The 23264-nt window shown below is 38.2% G+C and overlaps 2 protein-coding genes across 2 annotated transcripts in view; one reads left to right on the forward strand and one right to left on the reverse strand.

The window, feature by feature from the left end:
- Positions 1-3753, reverse strand: part of LOC133540248 (B-cell receptor CD22-like) — a 42988-nt gene extending 39235 nt beyond the window's left edge. The window contains exon 1 of the mRNA XM_061882840.1: positions 3684-3753. The gene's annotated coding sequence lies outside the window, so the exon portion shown is untranslated. The remainder of the gene's footprint in view (positions 1-3683) is intronic.
- Positions 3754-18358: 14605 nt separating this feature from the next.
- Positions 18359-22080, forward strand: LOC133539749 (interferon-inducible GTPase 5-like). Its single transcript, XM_061881897.1, has 2 exons — positions 18359-18393; positions 20228-22080. Exon 2 carries the CDS (start codon positions 20228-20230, stop codon positions 21359-21361), a length of 1134 nt encoding a protein of 377 aa, XP_061737881.1. The 5' UTR covers positions 18359-18393; the 3' UTR covers positions 21362-22080.
- The last annotated feature ends 1184 nt before the right edge of the window (positions 22081-23264 follow it).

The following is a 23264-nucleotide window of genomic DNA, read 5'->3' on the forward strand; positions in this document are numbered from 1 at the left end:
TCGATAACAGGTAAAAAGGTTGTTTCCACCAATTTCTATTTCACAGTAAAATAAAAAGCAAGACTTGTTTCTATAATAAAATCCCAGTAAAAGTTTTTTTTTTTTTTACAACATACTGAATGTGCTCCCTAAAACTCAGGTGGTCAGCAATTAAAAATCTTAGATGTTTAAAAGAAGATACTAACACAATTTGTTGCCCATTTCTTGTTAAAATGTTCTCAAACTGTGCTGATCTTACAGTTTTTGATGTGGTAAAGAAAACTTTGTTTTCTTTGCTTTTAAATCTGGTTAAATAAAGGTTCTACAAACGGTTAAAATATATTAGTCAGACCCAAAACAATTGCAGCAAAAACAAATGGTACAGTTTTGGGGAGGTTTTGACAAGGCGGGGGTTGGCTGGTTGTGATTCAAAACGCTAAGATAAAAACTATAATCTTTAGACCCGTGGTCCCCAATCTTTTTGTATCCGCGGACTGGTCAAGGCTTAATAATTTGTCCCGTGGCCCGGGTGGGAGGATGGGGGGGAATCATTTTATTTTATTATTATTTTTTTTTTCTTTGTCATGAAAAAGGGCCGTTTTTGTCATGAAAATGGGAGGTTTTTGTTGTTGGTGCACTAATTGTAAGTGTATATTGTGTTTTTATGTTGATTTATACAAATAAAAAATAAAAATTATAATTTATTTATTCATTTATTTTTTTTAAATGAATAAAAAAAAATTCTGCGGCCCGGTATCAATCAGGCCACGGCCCGGTATTGGTACCAATCGGGCCACGGCCCGGTGGTTGGGGACCACTGCTTTAGACAATATGTTTTGCAACACAAACAAATGCTACAAGTTTGGGGAGGTTTTGACCAGGCGGGGAAGAGTGCGGTTTCGAAATACTACGTTAAGTAAAAAAAACTATAAAAAGTTAATTACTTAAAGACTATAATAGTTAGACCAAAGGTTTTTGCAGCACAAACAACTGGAACAAGTTTAGGGGGATTTTGACAAGGTAGGGGTGCTGGTTGTGAATAATAACATAAAAACTATATTCCATCCATCCATTTTCTACCGCTTATTCCCTTTCGGGGTCGCGGGGGGCACTGGCGCCTATCTCAGCTACAATCGGGCGGAAGGCGGGGTACACCCTGGACAAGTCGCCACCTCATCGCAGGGCCAACACAGATAGACAGACAACATTCACACTCACATTCACACACTAGGGCCAATTTAGTGTTGCCAATCAAACTATATTAGTTAGGGAAAAATGTTTGCAGCACAAACGAGTGGTGGTGTTATTTTAATATTTGCAATGATAAGGGGGCCAACTTCACACAGGTGATTTAGAAAATGTTCCTGTATGACAGGGGCCAGGAAACTTTTTGGCTGGGAGAGCCATACAGGCCAAATATTTTTAAAAGTATTTCCATGAGAGCCATAAAATATATTTTTTTAAAGACTGAATACAACTAAATGCGTACATTTTCAAGAAAGACCAACATTTTTTGAGTATAATAAGTCTCTTATTCTTTTTAATAACATTGTTATTCTGAGGCTAACCAACAAAAAAAAAAAACTACTTCTTACCATTAATGCGACTTCTTGAACAGGTGCGGTGGAAACCGGATGGATGGATGAAAATGCATGAGAAAGTTCTATGTTTTGAACGTTATTTTTAACATCGTGATTACCAGCTGAATTATTTATTACTTATCGTGTTAAGCAATGTCAGCTAAGATTTATCTGAGAGCCAGGTGCAGTCATCAAAAGAGCCACATCTGGCTCTGGAGCCATAGGTTCCCTACCCCTGCTGTATGACGTTCCGACAATAAGATTGCATTTGTGACATAACTTTGGGGTCTTTTTTTAAAGCCATTTACTAATCGCCATGAATCAAAATGCTTTTTTCGTTTCTCAAACATGCATTAATGTTCTTTCCCCCAGGAGAAAGCGAGTAACACGTGGCACACTGATAAAGCGTAACCTATTATTACTATAACAATCTACAAGGTTAATTAGTTTGCTTTTCTTTCTTCCCCTTCATTTATCTGCTTTCTTGGGTAACTCAAGTTATCATTACATATATGTATTGTTGCAATTGAAACAATTGTATTGCTTATAATAGAGGTAATTATTGTTATTATTCATTATCAATAGTGCTTTTTGTATTGCTATTTGTATTGCACCGTTTGTAGTCTAATAATGTTCAATGTCATTTACTTCACTAACTGCTTCTTTGCTATCACCTTTACTATACTATTTGTACATGTTGTATTTGCTGATGCTGTTCTGTTGTTGTTGTTATTCTTTTTTGTTGACGTTGTTGTCTCTCTGTCTTATCCCCCTCTTGTCCCCGGAATTTCCACCTCTGTCCTCTATTTTTATTTTATTTATGTATCCCCTCCTGCTCCTGTTTGGCCGCGCTAAACAATAATAAGTCAAATACAGATAAGGCGACAATAGAAGTATTTAACACTTTTCTTTTGTAAAGTCGATATGTACAGCAGACATGATTGTCTACATCACGGGTGTCAAACTCTGGCCCGCGAGCCAAATTTGGCCCGCCGTGTATTTTCATTTGGCCCTTGAGGCAATATCAAATTAAGATTAGAACTGGCCCGCCGGTATTATACAGCGGCGGTGTCACTGTAACACCACATTCACGGCTAATACTCATACTCGCCCCCCCACCCCGATTTTCCAAGGAGACTCCCAAATTTCAGTGCCCCTCACGAAAATCACATGGGGCAACCATTCTCCCAAATTTCTCCCGATTCCCACCTGGACAACAATATTGGGGGCGCGCCTTAAAGGCACTGCCTCAAGCGTCCTCTAAAGCCTTTCGTCACGTCCGCTTTTCCTACGTAGATACAGCGTGCCGGCCTAGTCACATGATATATGTGGCTTTTACACACACTCACGCTAATGCAATGCAAGCTTGGTCAACAGCCATACAGGTCACACTGAGGGTGGCCGTATAAACAACTTTAAGACTGTTACAAATATGCGCCACACTGTGAACCAACACTAAACGAGAATGACAAGCAAATTTCGGGAGAACATCCGCACTGTAACACAACATAAACACAACAGAACAAATACCCAGAAACCTTGGAGTACTACCTCTTCCTGGACGCTACAATATAGAAATGTATTATTAGCCTGTGGGAAAAGTTTCTTTTGATATTTACCTGAGAAGGCTGCAAATAAAAAAGAGGCATTCAATTTCTATTTAAATTTGCTATTTTTAAATTATTAGTATTATTTGAAACTCGATTTTGCATGTCACTATAAAGTTATATAAGTCTCACTTGTTCAATATTCATTGCAAAACTTGTTTGGGTCCCTATAAAAAGGTTAATTTGTTCAACCTTGGCCCGCGGCTTTGTTCAGTTTAAAATTTTGGCCCACTCTGTATTTGAGTTTGACACCCCTGGTCTACATCAACAATATGATTTGTCTGAGTGACAAGAAAGACAAAGAAAAATCAAAATGCAAAAGTGTCAATAATGATTAAAAAATGTAAGGGAAAGGTGGTAGAAAATGGATGGATCGTTTGGTACCACTAATAAAGACATCATACAGCGTTTGTATTATCATAAATTATGACCGTGCGAGGGTATTTTCACAGACATGAACAAAGAAAGAGCAATGATGTTGAGCTAGTAAAAAGATTAGACATAAACATGTTCTTACCTTAATGGAACCACTTATTGAAACATACTTCTTGTTTCAAGAAAATATGCTGCAAAATTGGGGAAGTTGCTGATCATTTGCATATTTGACGATCGTGGAAAAGGTGACAGCAGAGTCTTTCACTTCTTCTTATTGGTGAAGCACATCTGCTGTAAAGTGTAGTGCCTTGTGCTCCACCCTATCCATGCTTTTTCTTGAACTTCTAGTTATTCTGTTGCAAAACTAATTTGAAGTCAGTCTTGGAGAAATTGTCGTATGGAAGCCCCTTTCAGCCACAAAAAAAATACCCCACTAATTATGAAATAAAAGGTTGAAACTATGCGATAAAAGGTCTAAATCATGGGTGTCAAACTCTGGCCCGCGGGCCAAATTTGGCCTTCTGTGTAATTTCATTTGGCCCTTGAGGCAATAATAAATTAACATTAGAGCTGGCTCGCCGGTATTATACAGTGGCGGTGTCGCTGTATTACTGTATTCAACGCTAATTTTCATACTTGCCAACCCTCCCGATTTTTCCAGGAGTATCCCGGATTTCAGTGCCCCCCCCCCCCGAAAATCTCCCGGGGCAAACATTCTCCTGAATTTTCACCCGGACAACAATATTGGGGGCGTGCCTTAAAGGTACTGCTTTTAGCATCCTCTACAACCTGTCATCACGTCCGCTTTTCCTCCATACAAACAGCGTGCCGGCACAGTCACGTAATATATGCGGCTTCTACACACACAACAAGTGAATGCAAGGCATGTTGGTCAACAGCCTTACAGGTCACACTGAGGGTGGCCGTATAAACAACTTTAACACTGTTACACCACACTGTGAACCCACACCAAAAAAGAATGACAAACACATTTCGGGAGAATATCCGCACCGTAACACAACAGAACAAATACCCAGAACCCCTTGCAGCACTAACTCTTCCGGAACGCTACAATATACACCCCCGCTACCACCAAAACTCGATTTTGCATGTCACTATAAAGTTATATAAGCTTTGCTTGTTCAATATTTAATGCAAAACTTGTTTCGGTCCGTATTAAAATGTTAAGTTGTTCAACTTTGGCCCGCAGCTTTGTTCAGTTTAGAATTTTGGCCCACTCTGTATTTGAGTTTGACACCCCTGCTCTAAATTATGAGATAAAATGTTTAAATTATGAGGAAAAAAGTTCAAATTATGAGATAAAGTCAAAATTGTGAGATTAAAAATCATACTTACCATGAATTGATTTACGTGGACCCCGACTTAAACAAGTTGAAAAACGTATTCGGGTGTTACCATTTAGTGGTCAATTGTACGGAATATGTACTGAACTGTGCAATCTACTAATAAAAGTATCAATCAATCAAAACTTATGAGATAAAAAAAACAACATTTTAGATAAATCATGATTATATGTGATATAGACGAAGTGGCTGGGGAGAGGGAAGTCTGGGTTTCCCTGCTTAGGCTGTTGCCCCCGCGACCCGACCTCGGATAAGCGGAAGATGATGGATGGATGGATGGATAAAAAATTAGATTAAAAAATATAAATTATGAGACAGTCATAAGTATGAGATAAAAAAATTTAAATTATGAGATTAGAAAATAGAAATGAGATAAAAAGTCAAATATATGGGGGGGAAATGTCGAATCTGTGAGATACCCCACTGAGATATTGATTAAAACGTTTATTAGTAGATTGCGAAGGATGACAATACATTATATGAAACAGTACAGTTTACACAGCACACTACATATTCCGGACAAATGATAACACTTAAACAAGTTTTTCAACTTGTTTAAATCGGGGTCCATGTTAATCAATTCATGGTACAAATATATACTATCAGCATAATATAGTCATCATGCAAGCTATACAAGTATATTCATTGGATTATTTACAATCCGGGGAGGGGGTTAGGTTAGGGTTGTAGCTGCCTAGAGGTGTTCTTTTAGTGCGGTTTTGAAGTAGAATAGAGATGCACTTTCTTTTACACCTGTTGGGAGTGCATTCCACATTGATGTGGCATAGAAGGAGAAGGAGTTAAGACCTTTATTCGATCAGAATCTGGGTTTGACGTGGTTTGTGACGCTCCCCCTGGTGTTGTAGTTATGGCGGTCATTTACTTTAAGGAAGTAGTTTGACATGTACTTTGGTATCAGTGAGCTGTATCGAATTTTATAGACAAGGCTCAGTGCAAGTTGTTTTACTCTGTCCTCCACCCTAGGCCAGCCCACTTTGGAAGAGTGGGTAGGAGTGAGGTGGGATCTGGCGTGGAGGTCTAGAAGTAACCTGACTAGCTTGTTCTGATAGATTTGGAGTCTTGACAGGGGAGACAGGGCCTTCTCTGTGGTTGGCCCTAAGCTCTGGAACACAGTGGAGTGTTTTAAGTCTCGTCTTAAGACCCACTTTTATTCTTTGGCTTTTAACACTACGTGAGTTGTGTGGTCCTCTGTCCTCTGTTGTCCTCTGTGTTTTTTATACACTTTGATTTCTATTTTACTGTTTAAATTGATTTTACCCCTTAAAATTGTTTTTAATCATATTTATTTTTATATTTTTTTTATATTGGTTTTATATTCATTTATTTTTTGTTTTTATTCAGTCATTGGTGGAGCATAATATTGTTTTTTTTAATATTGTTTTTAACATGGCTGTGCAGCACTTTGGAAACGTTCTTGTTGTTTAAATGTGCTATATAAATAAAGTGGATTGGATTGGATTGATTTGAGGGTTTTAGAGGTGCTGGGGTACCAGGAGGTGAAATAATTGGTGCAAAATAATTCATTATGGGATAAAAGGCCAAAATTATGTGATAAAATGTTATGGTTATAAAATAAAAAGTTGAAATTGAAAGGTAAAAACTCGAGAGAAAAAAAATTAATTATTAGATGGAAAGTCAAAATTATGAAAATAAAAAAAGTCATAATTATGATGTATACATTTTAAAAAAATGTCTTGCCCTGGTGTGGGATCAGAGCCAAGGATGTCGTTGTGGTCTGTGCAGCCCTTTGAGACATTTGTGATTAAATCAACTTTGATTGATTGATGATTGAGACAAAAACTTGCGTTTGTCTCATAATTTTCCACTGTCTTACCTCACATCTTTTGACTTTTTATCTCATAATTTCAACATTTTATTTTAATAAATGGCACACCATTGAATATAAGTGTTTTAAGTGGCAGAAACGGGCTTCGGTGCAGCTGTATTGGGCCGCCCACACACACTTGTGTTCGCCTGGGGGATTGAACAATGTTGTTGAAAGTGAAGGACAAAAAGCAATACAGAGTCAGATGTTTACCAAAGACTCCTTTATTAGTTCAGAAGAATTTCCAAGCCTCAATTCCATGTAAAATTCAAAATTAAATAGTGCAGTACATTACTGTCACGTTTGTAAATCTGATTTCATGTTTGATCATGTTTTGTTTTGTGTTCTGGACTCTTGTTCTGTTTTTTCACTTCCTGGTTTGTTTTTGTTACCATGACAACTCATTGCTTTTCACCTTGCCCTCCTAGTCACACCCATGCCCTCAGTCCCGCACCTGTTCCTAATTATTCACAGCCACTATTAAGTCAATTTGTTTCTGTCCATCAGTCTGGGAACATCAACTTTCATTACCCATGCCGTTCCAACTTTCATTGTTATCTACGACCTTGCTGCTCATTCTCCGTGCCCACGATCACCTGCCACGCACCTTGCTATTCTTGCCTCCTGTTTTTGTTGTCACAGTAAGTGTTCTGTTTTAGTTGTTTGTAGTCATGCCATCGTGCTGTTTCTGTTCTTAGTTCATTCATGCCAATCGAGCAAGTGTTTTTGTTTCCTGTTTATATTTTGTAGCCACGTTTTATACCTCCTTGTGAGCGCCCTTAGTTTGTTTATTTTTGTATTTAGAATTCCAAATAAAACATGTACCTTAATTCACGCCTGGCTCGTCCCATATTCCCTCTGCGTCGAAGGAGCACAAACAATCCATGTCCAAGCCTGACAATTACAATATAATTGCATGGCATATAAAGCTGTAGGGTGATAATAAAGTCTTTGTTGTGGTAATTTACCATTGTACTAAAATAAATTGTCTTCTATCATATTGGAGGTATCAAATGTGAAGTAGTCAAGAAAAAAAGAGGCGTTCCTTCTCACATGTGCAGATGACTTCAGCAGAGACCACTAACATACGAAAACCTGTTTTATATCGGCCGATATCGATAATTATTGATATTTTTTTAACGACCAATGGAAAATAGGGAGCAGTATAAAAATATACCAAAAGTAAAAAAGTTTATTTCAAATGTAACTTTTGTCTGATTATAGTCCCCTTGGCTATCTAAGCAGACAGCAAATTGAAAACCAACAATGTCAAGTAAATTGTAAAATCCTGTTGAAGACTCAATAAGACATCCTTAAAATGAAAGCGTAGAAAATAAGGAATACCGTATTTCCTTGAATTGCCGCCGGGGCGCTAATTAATTTAAAACCTTTTCTCACTCCTGCGCTTACCAAAGACATGCGGTTGTCAGGCTTGGGCTGTGGGTGTTTGTGCTTCCTCGATGCAAGGATGATGTGGGACGAGTCAGGCATGAATTCAGGTACATGATTTATCAAATAAACAAACACTGTAATCAAAAATAATCAAACTAAGGGCGCTCACAAGGAGGTATAAAACTTGGCTACAAAATATAAACAGGAAACAAAAACACTTGCTCGATTGGCATGAATGAACTATGAAGATACAAAACAAAAATAGCACTGTGGCATAAATACATAAACTTACTCGGCATGAAACTGTGGGCGAGGACGTGGAGGTTTGAACAGCATGGATAGGGTGCGTGCGAGTGTGAAAACTAAGGAGGTTGGCATGGAAACAAACAAAACCAGGAAGTGCAAAACGTGACTAATTGTCCAAAATCAAAAACATAACATGACAAAACATGATCCATACGTGTGACAGCGGTAAAAGTAAGCATGCGCTCATTATTTTAAAACCTCTTCTCACTCCGGCACTTACCAAAGGCATGCAGTAAAAATTTGAGTGTGATGTAAGCTTGGACCTTAAAGCATACTGAAGAGCTCTTAATCTTCTTCCCTTTATGTGATTTTAAATGACCGGTATTGAAATCAGCCTCCTCCATTTTGAAAATGATGACAGGGGAAGTGTCACTCGTGACGTCACGAGTTTGACCAGGCGGTAATACTAAGCATGCGCTAATTATTTTGCGGAGAGAGTTTGACCCGGCAGTAATTCAAGGCAGGCGCATACTATATGCCCTGCGGCAATTCAAGGAAATACGGTATGTTAGAAATGCTTAATAAAGTGTAACAAAAGTGTGAAAATGTAAACCGAGAGAAGCCTGAGAAGGACTTTTTTTCTTGAGGTTTAGCGGCAGAAAGCTACGACTGTGTAACATTTAATTTGGTCCGTTATTCTTAATCAAATATGGAAATGAATTTATGTTATGCATACATATATATTTCAATATTATTGGACCAAATGAACTATTATTTTAAAGTAGCACATTTTTATATTTTGTCATTTATTTCATTTATACAGTCCTGCACTTTAGTTCCTACCTGTTGTTTCTGTATACCCGAATAGGGAACGGACGAGGAATGAAAAGAGAAGATGAGCGTGGCTAAGGTCTACGGTCTGTTTGACAAATTTCTTTACTTTCTCTTCTTACGCCGTGCAAAGAACCAAGATGGTGCAACCAAACTTGACAGTTGACACTCTTACCTGATTGGCTGTTGTTGTGTCACTCCTAGTGCCTTTGTTCACGAAAGCAACTTCGCAACTTCCACTTATATCCGGCCAAATAATATTTGTATACATAGCGAACGTTTTATCGAACGCATTTCTATGGATATCAATTACCTGTCTGTCGGCCAAAAATTTGGACACACCTTCTCCTCATTCAATGCGTTTTTCTTTATTTTCATGACTATTTACATTGTCAGTAGATCCAGCAGAAAGTAGACATTATAATCATGCAACTCAGTATTCTTCTTCCTCCAAACACGACGAGTTGAGTTTATACCAAAATGGATACATGGATGATACAGCAGAGGATTGGGAGAATGTCATGTGATCAGATGAAACCAAAATAAACCTTTTTGGTATAAACTCAACTCGTCGTGTTTGGAGGAAGAAGAATACTGAGTTGGATCCCAAGAACACCACACCTACTGTAAAGCATGGGGGTGGAAACATCTTGCTTTGGGGCTGTTTTTCTGCTAAGGGGACAGGACGATTGATCCGTGTTAAGGAAAGAATGAATGGGGCCATGTATCATGAGATTTTGAGCCATCAGTGAGAGCTTTGAATGGTTGACCAAATACTTATTTTCCACCATAATTTACAAATAAATTCTTTAAAATTCCTACAATGTGAATTCCTGGATTTTTTTCACATTCTGTCCCTCACAGTTGAAGTGTACCTATGATGAAAATTACAGACCTCTGTCATCATTTTAAGTAGGAGAACTTGCACAATCGGTGGCTGACTAAATACTTTTTTGCCCCACTGTATATATATATATATATGAATGGAATGAATTATATTTATATAGCGCTTTTCTCTAGTGACTCAAAGCACTTTATATAGTGACACCAATATCTAAGTTACATTTAAACCAGTGTGGGTGGTACTGGGAGCAGGTGGGTAAAGTGTCTTGCCCAAGGACACAACAGCAGTGACTAGGATGGCAGAAGCGGGAATCGAACCTGCAACCCTCAGGTTGCTGGCACGGCCACTCTACCAACCGAGCTATACCGCCCCATATATATATATGTGTATATATGTATATGTATATATATATATATATATATATATATATATATATATATATATATATATATATATATATATGTTTGTGTATATATGTATTTATGTATATATATATATATATATATATATATATATATATATATATATATATATATATATATATATATATATATATATATGTTTGTATATTAATGAGTGTACAAAGCAAACGTCCTGACTTCAATTTGGCTCAGTGTGCCAAACACTGCATTAACAGGAAACAGATGCTTGAGCAACAACCAACTTAACAGGAGACCAAGGGAGGTTCCTAGACATGAGACACATAGCAACTGACGTCAGTCAGTAGACTGACCAATCAGATAACTACTGGCACAGGGTATATAGATGCTGTACAACAAACTCTCAGACAGATCGCTTTGGGTTTTCCTGGTACTACTGTTCAAGTGTACTAAACGATCGCCGCTCTCTGCAGACTGCGTTAAATAAAATACTTCTACTTGACTCAACTCCTGCCTCCTCGAATTGTTTTCCTGCTCCCGGCCCGGGTGAGACGGCACTAAAAATGCGTCCCAACAATATTGAACAAGCAAGGCTTATATAAGTTTACAGTGACATGCAAAACTGAGTTTCAAATAATAACAATAATAAAAAAATATCAATGGCATATCACATAAAATTTAAATAAAAATTGAATGCCTCTATTTGCAGCCTTCTGAGGTAAATATCAAAAGAAACTTTTTCCAAAGGCCAATAAAGTAAAAAATTGAAAGTAAAATAACGATAAGGAATGAATCAAACATTCAAGCCTTGAGGTAGCAAGAGAAAGTGAATGAATAAAACTTTAATTATTGCTCAGTTTGCTACACTGATTTGCTTTAACAACGCTTGTACAACCTAATAGTGCAAAATCAACTTTCAAAAAACAAACGAAAAAACATCACAGAAATAACATTTAAATAAAAAATGTAATGCCTCTTTTGTATTTGCAAACATTAACATTAACTTTTTCCACTAGCTAATACATTTGAAAATAAAATAACAATGAGGTGGTCGGGGTTGGGAGGTGGCGGGGTTCGGTGGTAGCGGGGGTGAATATATTGTAGCGTCCCGGAAGAGTTAGTGCTGCAAGGGGTTCTGGGTATTTGTTCTGTTGTGTTCATGTTGTGTTTCGGTGCGGTTGTTCTCCCGAATTGTGTTTGTCATTCTTGTCTGGTCAGGGTTCACAGTGTGGCGCATATTTGTAACAGTGTTGAAGTTTTTTATACAGCCACTCTCAGTGTGACCTGTATGGCTGTTGACCAAATGTGCATTGCATTCACTTTTGTGTCTGTGTGTACAAGCCGCATATACTATGTGACTTGGCCGGCATGCTGTATGTATAGAAGAAAAGCGGACGCTAAAGGCAGTGCCTTTAAGGCACGACCCCAATATTGTTGTCCGGGGAGAAATTCGGGAGAATGGTTGCCCTGGGAAATTTTCGGGAGGGGCACTGAACTTCGGAAGTCTCCCTGGAAAATCAGGAGGGTTGGCAAGTATGAGTATAAGCGGTGAATGTGGTGTTACAGCAGCACCGCCGCTGTATAATACCGGCGGGCCAGCTGTAATGTTAATTTGATATTGCCCTCAAGGGCCAAATTAAATTACACGGTGGGCCAGAGTTTGACACCCATGCCCTAAGCAGTGCAGAACCATTTATGGCTGAACCACATCTTACAGGAGCCAAACATATGTACTAAGGCTGTGAATCTTGGGGCACCACACGATTCAATTTGATTCTAGTGGGTAACCATTCCATTCAGAATCGATTCTTGATTCAAAATCAATATTTAGTAACATTTTAGTATGGGGAACATATTGTAAGTAACTACAACTTAATTAAGAGTTATTTGGACACTCTGGGAACATATTTTAAGCAACAAAGACCTCCTTTAGAGTATAAGGCATTAATAAGTACTTAATAATGACTAATTAAGACCCAATATTGTTATGATCCGTCGCCCGGATCATACATTGTTTTGGTTTTTGAGTCCTTTTGTGTTTCTTGTTTGTTTTTGGACTCTTCCGATCCCTGGTTTGGCACTTCCTTATTTATCTCGTCTCCATGGTTTCATATTTGTTCCACCTGCCACTTGTTTTTCGACGCGCACCTGTTTTCTGATTGCGGCCAGTATTTAAGCCTGCCTTCTCCCTTTGTTCAGCCTGGATCTTTTGTTTGCTATAAGCCAGTGGTTCTCAACCTTTTTTCAGTGATGTACCCCCTGTGTGTCACGCTTTGATAAAAGGATTGGACTCAGATGCAGAGTCGAGAAAAACCATTATCTATAATCACAAAAATAAACTACTCGGCGAAAAGGTTCCAGAAAAAGAAGGAACAACCGAAAATCACTCCGAACGGAGGAAAACACAAAAGTAAAGACGAACTATAAACAGTATTTAACAAAAAACGCTCCGACAGGAGGACCAAAACAACATCTGTGAAAATATCTACACTACCTAATCTAATAACAAAAATAGTCACTCAAAAAGTTGAGGAATGAATGAAAAACTTTTAACTGAAACTTACCACTGCGACTGAATAACTAAATAATCAAAATCATTCTGCTGAGGAGGAAGAAAGGAAAACTCAAAATACTCATAAAGGGGTTCAGGATCAAGGGACATAAGCACAAGACAAGGCAAGGCATGGACAAAGACATGGATGCTAGAGAGCACGAATAAACGAGACGATCTGGCACAGAACAAAGGAAGGAGTGAGCTTATAAACACATGAAGGTAATAGGGAACAGCTGGAAACAATCAGAGAACAGGGATGACGTCAGACTGATGACACAAAAGGAAGAGCAAGTGACCTGAAACGAGAGGAGAGTTACTTTTCAAATTAAAACCATAAGACAAAAAACCCAAAACAAGACATCCCTCAACGAGGTGTGACACTGTGAACATTTTTTTTTAATTCAAGTACCCCCTAATCAGAGCAAAGCATTTTTGGTTGAAAAAAAGAGATAAAGAAGTAAAATACAGCACTATGTCATCAGTTTCTGATTTATTAAATTGTATAGCAGTGCAAAATATTGCTCATTTGTAGTGGTCTTCTTTGAACTATTTGGAAAAAAAGATATACAAATAACTAAAAACTTGTTGAAAAATAAACAAGGGATTCAATTATAATTTAAAGCTGCAAGCAGCGTTGGTCGGGTCCGCCTTTGGCCGCTGCCAAGCCCTGGTCTAAGTCAGACCTACATAGAGGTCTTTGTTTCATGTCTCTACGACATTCCTAACAGAAGTTACAAGCAGTTTTGTCTGGGTTTTTTCCTAGGGGGCGCTGGAGCGCAATTTTTACTTTTGGGGTTTGGTTTTTTATTAGATGGCAATTTTCGCCAGTCCTGATGTGTGTGTAAAATTTGGTGAATTTTGAAGCATGTTAAGGGGGTCAAGTTACAGATCAGCGTTTCTGGATGTTGTTGATAAATGGCTTTCGCTTTGCATAGTAGAGCTTTAACTTGCACTATGAAGCATTTTAAGGGGGTCAAATTACAGTTTAAAGAGGCAAAAATGACATTTTTTAGGAAACTTTGCACAGGGGTTTTTTGAAGGTGCGTAAAATCAAAACCGGAGCAGTAATCAAAACTTTGTTGGGCCATTTTAATCAAAAGGGTTCAATCTCTCTCCTGTGCGAGTTTGAAGCCGAAACGAAAAACGCACTCGGAGTTTACGTTTGAAAAAGGTGACAGGTTTTTACAAAACTTTTATTTTGAAGGGGTAATTTTTAACTTCCTGTTGATTTTGGCAGAAGGATGTTGATTATTAAAATGTAGGTCTAAGTGAGACCTACATAGAAGTTTTTGTTTCATGTCTTTCCAGCATTCCTAATGGAAGTTACTAGCAATTTTGTTTGTGTTTTCTTCCTAGGAGCAGTTTTTTCTGTGTTTTATTAAAAAATTGCGCTAGAGCGCATTTTTTAATTTTTTTTTTTTTTTCCATTAGATCGCAATTTATGCCAGTCCTGATGTGTGTGCCAAGTTTGGTGAGTTTTGAAGCATTTTAAGGGGGTCAAATTACAGCTCAAAGAGGCAAAAATAGCATTTTTTGCGAAAATTTTGCTTTGAATGAGTTTTTGCAAAATTTTTGTTGATTTTTGCCCTAGAAGGTACAATTATAAAATCTAGGTCTAAGTCAGCCCTATATAGAGGTGTTTGTTTCATGTCTCTACGACATTCCTAACGGAAGTTATAAGCAGTCTTTTTTTTTTTTTTTCCTAGGAGGCGCTAGCGCGCAATTTTGATTTTTCTGGTTTGGCTGCCTAATAAGTTGGGAAGGCATGCCAGACCGATGTGTGTGTCAAATTTGGTGAGTTTTGAAGCATGTTAAGGGGGTCAAATTACAGCGCATAGGTGCGGAATAAAGAAAGAAAGAAAGAATAATAATAAAATACACCAGATTCAATAGGGTCCTTGCCCTTGGCAAAGAACTCCTGTGGAGTCCTTTGCCATAGGCAGGGCGGACCCTAATAAAGATTTCTACATATAGAAGTAATCATCAACTTAAAGTGCCCTCTTTGGGGACTGTAATAGAGATCCATCTCGATTCATGAACTTAATTCTAAACATTTCTTCACAAAAAAAGAAATCTTTAACATCAATATTTATGGAACATGTCCACAAAAAATCTAGCTGTCAACACTGAATTTTGCATGGTTGCATTTCTTTTCACAGTTCATGAACTTACTTTCATATTTATTTGAAGTATGAGCCAATAAATATATTTATAAAGAATTTTTAAATTGTTGCTATTTTTAGAATATTTTAAAAAAATCTCACGTACCCCTTGGCATACCTTCAAGTACCCCCATTTGAGAACCACTGCTATAAGCTCCACTCACGTTGGTATTTCCTCTACGTCTATACTTGTGTTGAGTTTCGCCTTAGCTTCTCGTGCGCTCGGCACGTCAATTTTGGACTCTTGACTCGCTGCTACGTTTAGCGTTAGCTTCCCTTGCATAGGCACGCACTTTCTTTTGCCGTTTTGTACCAGTGTTATTTTATTTTTGTACATTAAACCAAGCTCTTACCTACAATACTCGTCCGATTGGTCCATTTTGCATCTTGGGGTGACAAAACGCGCATCACTATCCGCGCACCGCGTGACAAATATGTTACTAATTTGCGTGTTAATAAGCAACGGATTAATGGTGAATAAGTTCCCCATACTAAAGTGTTACCCAATATTTGTTTAATAACATTGGGTGCCCGTTCTATGATTAATTACATTCCTCCATAAAATAAACGTCTTTCGTTTAATAAAATTCAACCCAAACATTTAATAAAGTCAAATACAAATAAGGCAACAAGAAAAGTATCCAACACTTGTCTTTTCTAAAGTAAATCTGTACAGCAGATATGATCATCTCCATCAACAAATAGGATTTTTTTGACAGCTGGACCGGACAGACAAAAAAAAAAAAAAAATCAAATTTTTTTTTCTCCCCCATTAAGAATTATTTAAAAAAGAAATCACATTTCATTCGAAAAAAATATATAATTATACAACTAATTTGTACCGGTGTCATCTTATCCCATACCGCTACCAAATGAGTGGTCCAGTCGGTACTGAAATATAAGAAAACAACACATTTGGTCCAAAAACACTAACTTTTTTTTATTGCGGAATCTTGTAAGATTCAATTTGGAACAGAATACCAATCAAAGAACTGTACTTTCATGTAGTAAGAACAATATAGAAACATGTAATTGTAATCAGTAAAAAAAAAAACACCATATTTGCACCGGTAGCTACTCAGTTATTGTGTTTATTATCGCTTATGTCAGTTCCGGTAAGACACTTGTTTAGATTTTTTTTAATCAAATTGTACATTACATCAAAGGAAAACGGCACTTTTTTTTATTTTGACAATCATTCCCAATTCTCAAGTAAGACAAGAACACATTTTTTTCTTTTTTTATGCATTCTAAGTCATAAATAAACTCTAGCAAAAGTCAGCTAACAAGATTTGCTCTATAAGGCCTATAAACCTTCATTAAGGTTTTATATATACATACTTTAAGTATACATATATATATATACATACATATACATACATATATATATATATATGCTTTAAGTATACATATGTGATGTAGTACTTATTTTGATCCTTTTAAGCATGTTATTTGTACATCCGCATCACAACGTTCACTTTTCCCTTCAACAACAACACCACCACTAATCATAGCAGACTTCATGAGAGACAACAAAGACTACTTTGGGGCAAATGATGATAAAGAAACTTATATTTTTGACCCTGGATACAAGGAGGATGATCTCCAAGATCCAAATGCATCTTTAGTGAACCATGTAGCAGTATTGCTAAGTACTAAACAAGATATACAAACTATCGACATAATAAAACAATCACTTTCTCTACAATGTCTGCTCTCATTTGGATGTTTATGTATGAATAATTTATCATAATCCTCACAAAGGTTGCAATAAAACACAAAAATAAAAGGTGGGCGCAAACGAGCCTCTTTTTGTGTCCTTCTCGCCATCGCCGGGTGTAAGTTGGATGTCGAAATTGGCCAACTTGTGGGTTTATGTTCACGACCTTCTACAATCCAGGTGAGAGGCATGATTATAATCTCAAATTAACTTTCACAAACTCAGAGGCGATGCAGCAGCTTGATATGTCAATGTAGCAGCCCAAGCTAGTTAGCACTCTACTAAAAGTAGTTCCTTGGTGTCAGCGCTTATAATAACAATATCGCTAATACTTGGCTAATTTTCAGGTCACAAACTGTAAATAGAGTACCGTTAGTAGTTTTTGGATGTTTTGTGAGCCCATGACTGCTTTTATTACAAATTAAAATACATTTAAAAAATGTTATCTGTTCTTTTCTTACATAGAAGTTGTGAATGATAGAAAAAAATCCCCCCAAAAGTGGAGTGTTAGAAAAATTGTGTAAATTGTTTGTAAATTATCAAAAAACTTTCAGCTCCCTTTGATTCCACTGAGTAGTTGAGAGCTGTCCTTCGAACAAGCAAGGTCTTGGATCATTCCGCTGTGTACATCGGAATGCGACGAGAGGGGTTTTCTTTTGTCCTCAAAGACCTGCCGAAGCTGAAACTAGGACGAGCCCAGGCCCGAAGCATCATTTTCTTTTGTCTTCGATGTGATCGAAAACAATGACTGTTTATATACTCCCCATTCCTGTTTTGCCGTAGCTCAGACCAGGACGAGCCCGGGCCCGAGGCATCGTCTTCTTTTGTCTTCAATGTGACCGAAAACAGTGACTGTGTGTATGCTCCCCATTTCTGTTTTGACATGTGTTGTTGCGTAAACATTGAATACCTAAATAAAAGAGGGGACGAAAACCTTTTTGTCGGAGCTTGGTGCAGGAAGTGTGCAAGGTGTACAGAGGCCATGTCTCTCCTCATGATCTGAGTCCAAATTTAACTCTGTCTCTGTTTGATTCTTTGCCTTTTTTTCTTGTTTAATCGATGTCAACAGTGTTTGAACCTGACATGTAGTTTGGACAACTTTTTTTTCCCCCAATTGTGGCTTACAACGCCAACCAGAATGAGGGCTGAGTCCAAAATTAATTTGACATTGTGTTTATTATTCGGGTTTAAATGGAACATACATCATTAAAATAAAATAGATGCACAATTGTTTTCTAGTACAGTGCAACTACAACACAAACCATACCTCATTATTATTTTTTTGATAATTTTATTTGGCTTCTGGTGATTATATGCATATGTATTATTTTAAACGGTGTTGACTAGTGTGAGAGTGGCAACCCTTCACATTGCCTTTGCATTATGTGCTTAAACAGATTAGGGATGACTGCTGGATTAGAACGTTCCACATGCGCGACAAAAACTTTAAATAGCCGTGGCTCATTGCCTTGGCCTGAGAGCGTCTTTGGAATTGGACTGCTGCGACCTAACGGTGAGAAAACCTTGTCTTAATAGGCCTTTTTCCACCAAAAGTTCAGAAAAGTTAAACCTTTAGTTCTAAGATCAAAACATTTGGTTCCTGGAACTAAACATCTTATTCCAGGAACTATATCTTTAGTTCACGGAACTAAACCTTTAGTTCTTCAAACTAAACATTTAGTTCTTCAAACTAAACCGTTAGTTCCAAGAACTCAACTTTTTGTTCCAGGAACTAAACTTTTTGTTCCAAGACCTAGACCAGCGGTCACCAACCTTTTTGAAACCAAGAGCTACTTCTTGGGTACTGATTAATGCGAAGGGCTACCAGTTTGATACACACTTAAATAAATTGCCAGAAATAGCCAATTTGCTCAATTTACCTTTAATAAATAAATCTATAAATTTAAAAAAAATAGTATTTCTGTGTGTCATTCCATCGTACATTTTTTTTTCCTTTTACAGAAGGTTTTTTGTAGAGAATAAATGATGAAAAAAACACTTAATTGAACGGTTTAAAAGAGGAGAAAACACGAAAAAAATGAAAGTAAAATTTTGAAACAGTTTATCTTCAATTTTGACTCTTCAAAATTCAAAATTCAACCGGAATTAATAGAAAAACTAGGTAATTTGAATCTTTTTGAAAAATATTTAAAAAATAATATATGCAACATCATTAGTAATTTTTCCTGATTAATATTAATTTTAGAATTTTGATGACATGTTTTAAATAGGTTAAAATCCAATCTGCACTTTGTTAGAATATATAACAAATTGGACCTAGCTATATTTCTAACAAAGACAAATCATTATTTCTTCTAGAAATTCAAAAGACTTTGAAATAAGATTTAAAATTTAATTCTACAGATTTTTTAGATTTGCCAGAATAATTTTTAGGAATTTTAATCATAATAAGTTTGAAGAAATATTTCACAAATATTCTTCGTCGAAAAAACAGAAGCTATAATGAAGAATTTAATTAAAATGTATTTATTATTCTTTACAATAAAAGAAAACAAAAATACTTGGACATTGATTTAAATTGTCAGGAAAGAAGAGGATGGAATTTAAAAGGTAAAAGGGTATATTTGTTTAAAAATCCTAAAATCATTTTTAAGGTTGTATTTTTTCTCTAAAATTGTCTGTCTGAAAGTTATAAGAAGCAAAGTAAAAAAATAAATTAATGTATTTAAACAAGTGAAGACCAAGTCTTCAAAATATTTTCTTGGATTTTCAAATTCTATTTGAGTTTTGTCTCTCTTAGAAGTAAAAATGTTGAGCAAAGCGAGACCAGCCTGCTAGTAAATAAATAAAATGAAAAAAATTGAGGCAGCTCACTGGTAAGTGCTGCTATTTGAGCTACTTTTAGAACAGGCCAGTGGGCTACTCATCACCACGTTGGTGACCCCTGATCTAGACTAAGCCTTTAGTTCCAAGAACAAAAGTTACTGCAAGACAAAATATAGTTTTGTTGTTCTTGCTCGTCGTTGATCCGCAAAAAATAAGAAATAAACATGTTGTCCCGCAGACTGTAATGGCGATTGTTTTGTTAGAAAACAAACGGTTTTAGGAACGGCCCTACTGTGTTTAACCAGTCAGCCATTCAAAATTCCTAGAACCTTTCAAAAGTCCTGCAGGAACTAAAGATAGTTCCTGTGGAAGTAAATCTATCCGGGTAGTTTTTGGTGGAATCGCAGAGGGAACTTTATCTAACCGGGTAAACAGAAAAGTTCCTGTGGTGGAAAAAGGCTGTGTAGTGTTCTCTGAAAAAATCTTTGTAGTTTTACAAACATTTCAATGGATATTTATGTGGTCCCAGAAATAACTGAAATATGTTGTTGCCCACGAAGATGGTGGATGTCTATAAAGGTCTGAACCTGCTGGAGAGTCTCAAAGACTCCATGGAGAGTAATAAGTTGTCTGAGGTCAAAGAAGCAGTGGAAGACCTCCTGATCAGCAGGATCAACTTGGCTATAGCAGGCGACCGTGGAGAGGAGAAGACCTCCTTCATAAACTCCCTGCACGGCCTGTGTCCCGGGGAGGAAGGAGCAGCTCCATCCTCATCAGCGGTGGATAGCGAGGACGTGACGTGCTACGTGAACCCCAAACACACTGACTACCGCTTGTGGGACCTCCCTCCTGTCCCTGATTCGGCTCCGTTCGACTGTGACAACTACATGGACAGGGTCAAGTTTCTCCGCTACAATGCGGTCTTCATGGCGTTCACGCAGACGACTCCCCCGCCCGGCGTTGTGGACCTGTTCCTCCGGACTCGCACGTTGCAGCAACAAACGCTCTACTTGACCCTTTTGGTCTCGGGGAACAATGAAGACAGGTATCTCGAAGCAAAAAGGAAAGCTAGTGTGGAGATGCTGGCGTCCAGAGGGGTGACCCAGCCTAAAGTCTACCTAGTGAGACCTTCCGCCTTGGAGACTTTGGACTTCCCTACCCTTCTGGAGGACATGATCAAAGACCTTCCTGAAATCAGATCGTACGCTCTTTTGATGGCGCTCCCAACGCTGACCGCCGCTCTGGTCTCCCAAAAAAAGGAGGCTTTCAAAGCGCTGGTGTGGGCAGCTGCCTCGCTTTCTGGCGGCATGTCAGCCATCCCCGTTCCCTTCGTGGCCTCCATGGTGGACACGAGTGTAGCCGTACGAATCCTGTCTAAAGCTCAATTATCCTTATGTCTGGACGATGCATCGGTGGAGCGACTGGCCCGGCAGCGAGGCGCGGAAGCGGCGACACTCAAAGCCTTGCGGACGTGCACGTTGTCCGTGGAGGTCACCAAGGGGGAGGTGAAGAGCCGGCTGGCGGCAGCGGAGAGGGACTCGTCCACGCTCTCTTCCAAATTGATGCAGATGGCTATACCCACACACGCACGTTCGGCTGGCCGTTCCTTTTCCGCCATGTTGCACGCCTTGAACAGCGCCATCGATGACATGGCGGCAGACGCAGAGAAGATTTTGGCCTCGGCTTTCAAATAGAGGAAGCTTCTTCTTTTATTTGTTGTTTTCCTTTACCTTCTTAAAGGCCTACTAAAACCCGCTACTACCGACCACGCAGTCTGATAGTTTATATATCAATGATGAAATATAAACATTGCAACACGTGCCAATACGGCCTTTTTAGTTTACTAAATTGCAATTTTAAATTTAGTAAACTAAACGTCACGGAATGATGACGCGTGCGCGTGACGTCATGGACTGTCAGGAAATATTAGCTCAGCACCAGTTACGGGTAAAAGTCATCTCTTTTCATCGCATAATTCCACAGTAACTTGGTCATCTGTGATGCTGAATCTTTTGCAATTTGTTCAATTAATAATGGAGACTATAAACAATAATGCTGTTGGTGGAAAGTGGTGTATTGCAGCTGTCTTTAGCACCGAGACACAGCCGGTGTTTCTTTGATTTTAACACAGAGCGGTCAAGGGAACATGTTTCTCCACGTCAACCAGCATGTTTTTGGATGGGGAAATTGTGATATATATCTTACCGGAGCCATCATTGGAATATCCGTCCTCCTGCAGTAGCTGTTTAAAAGTAGCTCAATTGTGAGCTTGGCTCCTCGGCTTCTCTCTGAGACACTGCGTGTTCACCGCAGCCATCCGACCTCGAGGTATGTCTTTACAATTGTCACACCTATGGATCTTGTTTTGTCATGTTATGTTTTTGATTTTGGACAATCAGTCACGTTTTGCACTTCCTGGTTTTGTTTGTTTCCATGCCCACCTCATTAGTTTTATCCTAGTCACGCCCCTGCCCTCAGTCCCGCACCTGTTCCTAATTATCACAGCCACTACTTAAATCATTTTCTTTCTGTCCATCAGTCTGGGATTTTTGCATTCTGCTTCATGCCACATTTCTATCACAAACCTCCACGCCTTGCCACGCTGCTAAACATTTGGACCACGCCACGTAAGATCCATGTATTCTTTCGCCTAAGTGCTTTTTTTCTGTCAAGCTTGAGCTGTGGGTGTTTGTGCTTCCTCGATGCAAGGATGATGTGGGACGAATCAGGCATGAATGTAAATACATTTTTATTTGTTACTTAAATACAAAAGGCAAAACAAAAAGCACGCTCGATGGCGGATAATAATATATTCTAAAACATTAACAAAAACAGCACAATGGCATGGCTATCTATTAATGAACAAAAGATGCTAACAATAAACCAAAAAAAAAAAGCACTTAGGCGAAAGAATACATGGATCTTACGTGGCGTGGTCCAAATGTTTAGCAGCGTGGCAAGGCGTGGAGGTTTGTGATAGAAATGTGGCATGAAGCAGAATGCAAAAATCCCAGACTGATGGACAGAAAGAAAATGATTTAAGTAGTGGCTGTGATAATTAGGAACAGGTGCGGGACTGAGGGCAGGGGCGTGACTAGGATAAAACTAATGAGGTGGGCATGGAAACAAACAAAACCAGGAAGTGCAAAACGTGACTGATTGTCCAAAATCAAAAACATAACATGACAAACCAAGATCCATAGGTGTGACAACAATCTCACTAAAACACTATTAAAACAATAAGCAGATAATGGATCTTCCAGAATTATCCTAGTAAATGTGTCTAATTACATCTGAAACGCTCACACTGCCGCCGCCCGGAGCCGTCGCTTTTTATTTTATTTCATTTTTTTTTTTTCTAGTCCTTCGCTATCAATATCATCATCCGCAAATCTTTCATTTTCGCTCAAATGAATGGGGAAATTGTCGTTTTGTCAGTCCGAATAGCTCTTGCCGCTGGATGCTCCCATTATAAACAATGTGAGGACGTGAGGAGCTCTCACCCTTGTGACGTCATCATCTGCGACTTCCGGTAAAGGCGAGGCTTTTTTATCAGCACCAAAAGTTGAGAACTTTATCGTGGATGTTCTCTACTAA

This window comes from Nerophis ophidion, linkage group LG21, assembly GCF_033978795.1.
Source record: "Nerophis ophidion isolate RoL-2023_Sa linkage group LG21, RoL_Noph_v1.0, whole genome shotgun sequence".
NCBI classification, from domain to species: Eukaryota; Metazoa; Chordata; class Actinopteri; order Syngnathiformes; family Syngnathidae; genus Nerophis; species Nerophis ophidion.

What these genes read in the sequence shown, in the direction of transcription:
- LOC133539749 (XM_061881897.1), top strand. Translation starts at nt 20,228, where the DNA reads ATGGTGGATGTCTATAAAGGTCTGAACCTGCTGGAGAGTCTCAAAGAC.